We start from the raw sequence: 7,658 nt of genomic DNA on the forward strand, positions 1-7,658 counted from the left end.
CATTTTTGATAGCTAAGTGGTATCGTTGGGTACTCCCAACTACTAGCCCCGCGTTTGGTCCCAATCAGGGTCTGATAGATTTTCACTGAAGGCACCAATTTACTGTCTCTGTGACCTAAGGGCTCTGATTTGGGGTGCCATGGGCACTGTGCCCGGTTCTTTTATGAATGGGTATTAATGGGGCTGAGTTCTGATCATGTGTATTCCTGTGCTCTTGGATACTTTAATGTTTAAAGGAGAATTTAGCCATTGTTCAATGCATTTTGCAATTAATTTTGCATTTCCTCGTTCTCTTGAGCATTAAACCTTAATTTTGCAGATAAGTATCCATTCTTCAAACGGCAAATTTTTGCAGGAAACTGCCTTTGATTTATCAGTAAATTTTGCATTCCCTGTTTTCTTTAGTATTAAAGCTAATTTTGCAAAAAGAAAAAATCCATTCTTTAGACTAGAACAGAATATGGAATTTAGGCCAAAGGCCAAGCGATTGGACCTACGGGGTCATTCAGCCTGAAAGGGAAACTGGCAGTAAAAAGGTTTGAAAGGCGTAACGGGAGGAAAACCTCAAAGCAGTTGCACTATGAATCAACTGTTAGGAGAGGGTGGAAAGTAAAATGGAAGAAAGAAAGTATGAACAGAGGTACAGTAAAAGGAATGAAAGGGGTTGCAGCTAGGGACCGAAGGGACGCTGCAAAGAACCTTAAGTAATGCCTACAGTGCATCCCCTATGGAGAAAAAAACATTCATTTTTTTTAAACGACAGATATGCGTATGAAATTTTCTCCTGGTATTGCACGCAAGTAATTTTTGACTATTGCACTTATTTACACAGCAAATATCCGGGTACACACGGATAATTTCGACTATTACGAGTATTTACATAGCAAATATTCTCCCGGTTTGCATACGCTTATACTGTAGTGTGTACGCAAACAGTTAATTTTCCCCAAGGAAGTAAACGGATTGCTAGGAACACGCACGAGGTGAATATTCTACAGGTAAACAGGGAGGCAGACTCGAGGTGTGTACAAACTGCGTTAAAACACGTCATAAGCTCATCTATCTTTTTTGCATACATATCTCAGACAAGTTGAAAACAAATCAACGAACAGAAGTGGCAGCAAATCTTTTACAAGTGCTGGATAATCATATGAAGCGCCTGTTATGACTCCCAGTAAGTCGTCGATTTGTCTTCAACCTGTTTGTGATGTGTGAACAATAAGTTGCCAATGTGTTTATGACATGTTTTACAGCAGTGCAGACATAGTTGTGGTCATACTGCAGTAAAATATTTCGTAACAAATGTTTGCAACTTAATGTATACATATCACAAACAGATTGAAAACAATTCACCGACCATTAGTGTAGGGAAAGTCATTGGCTAACACTAGATAATCAGATGAATCACTGGTTAGGTCCACCAACAAGTCATCGACTTGTTTTCAGCAGGTTTGTGATGTGTGTGTGCAACAAGTTACCAACATGTGTTCATGACGTAAGATGAGAACGAGTCACTGTCCAGCGTTAGATAATCGTATGAAGCACTGGTTGGGTCCACCAACAAATCATCGGCTTGTTTTCAACCTGTTTGTGACGTGTGTGCAACAAGTTGACAACTTTTTGCACTGGCTAGTCCACCAACAAGTCACTGACTTGTTTTCAACCTGCTTGTGATGTGTGTGCAACAAATTGCAAACATGTGTTCATGGTGTAAGTTGAGAATGAGTCATTGTCCAATGCTAGATAACCGTATGAAGCACTGGTTAGTTCACCAACAAGTCGTCGACTTGTTTTCAACCTGTTTGTGACGTGTGTGGGCAACAAGTTGACAACTTGTGTTCAAGATGTAAGATAAGAATGAGTCATTGTCCAATGCTAGATAATTGTAACAAATATTGGTAAGTCCACCAACAAGTCGCAACTTGTTTTCAACCTGTTTGCAATGTGTGTGCAACAAGTTGCCAACATGTGTTCATGACGTAAGTTCAGAAGGAGTCATTGTCCAGCGGTAGATAATCGTATGAAGCACTGGTTAGGTCCACCAACAAATAATCGACTTGTTTTCAACCTGTTTGTGACGTGTGTGCAAGAAGTTGCCGACATGTGTTCATGACATGTCCAACTAACCTTAATAACAAAAAAGCTGACTGTTTTGCACTCGGATTTACACGTTTAAAATTCTCCCAGTTCTTAAGGCAATAAACCTGGGTAATCCCACCTCATAAAGTTTCTAATCCCATGTAATACTTAGTACAGCCTCTTGGGAAGAGCCGTGGCAATTGAAAAAGCTTGGGAAGATAAAGGGTCGTTGTGTGCATAGATTTTTCTTCCTCCGTTTGGCCTCGCAGAGGAGAGGAAGATATATATCACAGGGCGAAAAGATTTTCTATTTTCTGGTACATAAAAGCTTTTTGCATTTCCAGGCGCCTGCATGCAGCAAGTTTTCCCTGCTTGGTTTATTTATTTATTTTTTTTCTATGTAAAGCAGGTTTTTTTTTTGCCAATATCAAAATTTTGTCTATTCTCTCTCTCTCTCTCTCTCTCTCTCTCTCTCTCTCTCTCTCTCTCTCTCTCTCTCTCTCTCTCTCTCGTATGCACACAAGCACGCAAATACTATATATTTCATAGAATACAAAATCTCTTTCTGACGAAATTTACCTGAGAGAGAGAGAGAGAGAGAGAGAGAGAGAGAGAGAGAGAGAGAGAGAGAGAGAGAGAGAGAGAGAGAGTTGGTTTGAAAGTAAAAATTCCAGTTCCCCAGTCATCCTTTGTACACTGGCGAATATATACGACCATTATTCATGCGAAGTTTATCGCGCTGTATTTTGTTGTATGGTACGTGTATGTGTGGTTGCAATGCATACATACATATATATAAATGTATATATATATATATATATATATATATATATATATATATATATATATATATATATATACATACATACATACATATATATACACATACATACATACATACATACATACATACAAAATAAAAACATGAATATCCAAGTACCTACATCACAACCTATTCATGCATTGCACTGCCACTGACGAATCGAACTTAGCCCCCTCCCCCTCTCTTCCCTGGGTAATAAATCACCGGCCCCTTCCTCCCCACTCCCAAAAAAAAAGCAAAAATAAGAACCTGAACCAATAGGAAGAAACATATTGACACATACGAACAGACAGAGAGAGAGAGAGAGAGAGAGAGAGAGAGAGAGAGAGAGAGAGAGAGAGAGAGAGAGAGAGCAAGGTACCAATGCTATAAATATCAGTGAACCTCAATATTGCCAGGCGTTTAGGATGTTGGCGATATTGGGAAGCAATTCGGCCCGAAGAAGTTGATAGATCTTCTCTCTCCTCTCTCTTCTTCTTCTTTTTCTTCTTCTTCTTCTTCCTCTTCTTCTTCTTCTTCTTCTTGCGCGCCTTTCTTTTTTTTTGTGGTTCCATTTGCGTAAATCTTCTTCTTCTTCTTCTTCTTCTTCTTCTTCTTCTTCTTCTTCTTCTTCTTCTTCTTCTTCGTTTGTGCTTTCATTGGCGCTGTCTTCTCTCGTGCTTTCGCCTGCACTTTCTCTTCTTGTGTTTTCACGTGCACGTTCCTCCGTTCTTCTCTCGTGCTTTCACTTGGAATTTCTTCCCTTGCACTTTCTTTTCTCGTGCTTTCACTTCCACTTTCTTCTCTTGAACTTTTTGCTTGCACGTTCTTCTCTTCTGCTTTCGCCTGGACTTTCTTCTCTTCTGTTTTCGTTTGTGCTTTCTTCTCTTGTGCTTTTGCTTGCAGCTTTTTTCCCCCTAGTGCTTTCGCTTGCATTGTCTTCTCTTATGCTTCCAGGCGAGGGGAAGTCTATAGACTCGGCTGATAACGAAACCAAACTTACGGTTAGAAAACTTATACCTGGAAAACTTATACCTGGAAAATCTATACCTGGAAACCTTATACCTGGAAAGCTTATATCTGGAAAGCAAATACCTGGAAACCTTATACCTGGAAAGCTTATATCTGGAAAGCAAATACCTGGAAACCTTATACCTGGAAAGCTTATATCTGGAAAGCATACACCTGGAAACCTTATACCTGGAAAGCTTATATCTGGAAAGCAAATACCTGGAAACCTTATATATACCTGCAAGCTTACGCCTGGAAAGCTCCCCCAATTACTTGCATTCAGAGTTTCCAGTGCCAGAAAGGATTATGGAATTACAGACTTCGCTCCTGGACCTTTGAAAGGGTCAGCGCCAGAAACTGATGGAATCTGCTTTGAAATTCCTCTCTCTTTTGTCGTCTTGGAAATCTGTTGCTGCTTCCTAAACTTTTTTCTGTTTCTTTTGTTTATCCTTTCTTATTTTTAAGTTTTTTTTATTTAATGCAGAATCGTGATGTACATTATAGCGTCTCGTGCTGTAATTTTAGCTAAGTCAAATTATGGATTTATAGCATAATATATATATCCTGTTCTTGTCTTATGGGGTTGATTTAAACACATGCCCCCTCTCTCTCTCTCTCTCTCTCTCTTCTCTCTCTTCTCTCTCTCTCTCTCTCTCTATACACAATATATATATATATATATATATATATATATATATATATATATATATATATATATATATATATATATATATATATCACACTACCAACTATCAATCTCCCCTGATTCTAAAAAGATAAAAATTTATTTTATTCTCTGATAAAAAAAAAATCATAGATCCATCACACACACACACACTCTCTCTCTCTCTCTCTCTCTCTCTCTCTCTCTCTCTCTCTCTCTCTCTCTCTCTCTCTCTCTGTTGGCTCCAGAAAGCGCTTCTCCTCCGGAGAGCTTTATCCAGATTTCTGAAAGATTTCTCTTTTTTTTCCTCTCCCTCGTAATATCTTATCGACTACGGGGAGATTTAGATGTTTCTGAAGATATATCCTCTTCGTAAACCGTAGGGAACAAAGGCCCTGAGTTTTTCTTTTTTAGGAAGGGGGGAGGGGGTAAGAGGGAACCCCAGATTTCTTGTATAACGGATTTCATACAAAGCTTTTCTCTTACGTATCTCGTCTATTCCTTATCAGCCTCAGCCAATGATAGGGAAAGGAGGATATTTAAAAACAGTTTTTTTTAGTTTTCTGCAAAAGAAAACTATTGTTTTAATTTTGTCTGTCTGTCCGTACTTTTCTGCCTGCCTCAGATCTTAAAAAACCATTTAAAGGGATAGAGGGCTGCAAATTGGTATATTGATCCATCCACCCTCCAATCATCAAACATGCCAAATTACAGCCCTCCCTAGCCCCAGTAGTTTTTGATTTTATTGGGGTTGTGTCAGCCATAATCGCGCATCTGGCAACGATAAAGGACAGGCCACCACAGGGCCGTGGTTATAGATTCATGCTCCGCGGCTCATACAGCATTATACCGAGACCACCGAAAGATAGATCTATTTTCGGTGGCCTTGATTAGACGCTGTACAGAAAACTTAATTGCGCCGAGGACACTTCGGCGCGTTTTTTACATGTTGCTTCCTTTTTGTGATTCTTAAACTATTTTCAGGTATTAAATTTATGAATACATCATAAATGATGCTAAAGAATAGATCAGAATAATATCGTAGATAGAAATTTGATAAAAACAAAAATATATCTACACTTGATAAATACAAATCTGAATGACAGTGAACTGTCTACTCAAAGACAGATTAAGAAATTAGAATATAATTAAGCTGAAAATGTACTAAAAAAAAGATGACTATGAAAAAAATAACGTTAATGAAATTATACGTAATAAATATAATAAAATAGAGATTTAATTTCAGTGAATTATCCTCTAAGAGGTAATTTAAAATATTAGGATACAATTGAACTGAAAATGTAATAAAAAAACAAGTAAAATATGGGCAGAATTTTCTTCGGCACAATCGAGTTTTCTGTACGGCGTATTATCAAGGCCACCGAAAATAGATCTATCTTTCGGAGGTCTCGATACAAATCTGTATGAGCCACGGCCCATGAAACTCTAACCAAGGCCCAGTGGTGGCCGCTCCTATATGGTTGCCAGATGAACGATTATATCTAACTTTAACCTTAAATAAAATGAAAACTACAGAGGCTAGAGGGCTGCAATTTGTTATGTTTGATGATTGGAAGGTGGGATGAACTTGTTCATTTTGCAGCCCTCTAGCCTCAGTAGTTTCAAGATTTGAGGTGGACAGGGAAAAAGTACTTGTGGACAGAGAAATGCGGACAGAAAAGTGTGACAGAATAAAGTGCGGACAGACAGACAAAGCCGGCACAATAGTTTTTACAGAAAACTAAATACAGTGGAATGTTTTTTTAAAAAATTGAAAATTAAACAAAACAGTTATTGTATGAAACAGACTTGGGAATAATATTGTATATTCCATGTAGTTAACACCTGACTTAAAACGAAAAACATGAACCTTATTAATATATATACATTCATATATATACATTCATATGTATACATATATATATGTATATATATTTTTTTTCGTGATTCAGTTATACATATGTATATATATACATAAGTATTTATCATAATCAAAATGTTATAAAGTAACAACCGGGTGCCGGTCATATCACGTATTACTTGTTCCGTGAAAGTTATTTGTTCTAGATAAATATTCATGAAGGCAGAAGCTGCAGAGACGGGGATTAGATTACAGTTTACCCCGAGTATTGCAAATTCAGGGACGGTCGCAGAGAGAGAGAGAGAGAGAGAGAGAGAAGAGAGAGAAGAGAGGAGAGAGAGAGAGAGAGAGAATGTAGAAACAGGAGAGAGAGAGAGAGAGAGAGAAAGAAAGAGAGAAGATTGCAAAGAACAGGAGGGAGAGGAGAGAGAGAGAGAAAGAGAGAGAGAGAGAGAGAGAGAGAGAGAGAGAGAGAGAGAGAGAGAGAGAGAAAGTAGGACAAATGAAAAGAGTAAAACAGAGAGAGAGAGAGACTAAGAGAGAGAGAGAGAGAGAGAGAGAGATAGAGAGAGATATATAGAGAATATAAATAGAATAGGAAAGAGTATAAATGAAAAGAGATAGACATACATATAAATATATATATATATATATATATATATATATATATATATATATGTATATATATATGTGTGTGTGTGCGTGTGTATATATACATATAAATCACCCAAAGCACCGACGGAATTCTTTCCGCAAGACCTACTTCGCTGTGCGATTAAATTAAAACGAAACAAGCCTGTATTATTATTGCCAACGCCCATGACTGGTTTGAGCCGCTCCGAAGTGCACCCCACCCCACAGCCAATCATTTGTAATCAGTTTCCCCGTTACTGCAAAATCAACTACAAAATATAAATGAAAAAAAACAATCGAGGAAAGTTGTCACATTTAATTGGTTCATTTTTAATTCTCTTATATATATATATATATATATATATATATATATATATATATATATATATATATATATATATATATATACTTATTATAATATACATATATATGTAGTATATATAAGTATGTATATAAAATATATATATATATATATATATATATATATATATATATATATATGCATGGATATATATATACACACGTATGTATACATGTATATATATACATACACACATATATTATATATACATATATATATATACAATATAGTTATACATACATACATA

At 36.9% G+C, this 7,658-nt stretch overlaps 1 protein-coding gene across 1 annotated transcript; it reads right to left on the reverse strand.

Moving 5' to 3' along the window:
• Positions 1-3,304: 3,304 nt before the first annotated feature.
• Positions 3,305-3,817, reverse strand: LOC136840244 (nucleolar protein 58-like). Its single transcript, XM_067106862.1, has one exon. It carries the CDS (start codon positions 3,815-3,817, stop codon positions 3,305-3,307), a length of 513 nt encoding a protein of 170 aa, XP_066962963.1.
• Positions 3,818-7,658: the final 3,841 nt, after the last annotated feature.

This window comes from Macrobrachium rosenbergii, chromosome 1, assembly GCF_040412425.1.
Source record: "Macrobrachium rosenbergii isolate ZJJX-2024 chromosome 1, ASM4041242v1, whole genome shotgun sequence".
NCBI classification, from domain to species: domain Eukaryota; kingdom Metazoa; phylum Arthropoda; class Malacostraca; order Decapoda; family Palaemonidae; genus Macrobrachium; species Macrobrachium rosenbergii.

Excerpts from the sequence above, each read along its gene's own strand:
- LOC136840244 (XM_067106862.1), bottom strand. The coding sequence starts at position 3,817 with ATGCAAGCGAAAGCACTAGGGGGAAAAAAGCTGCAAGCAAAAGCACAA.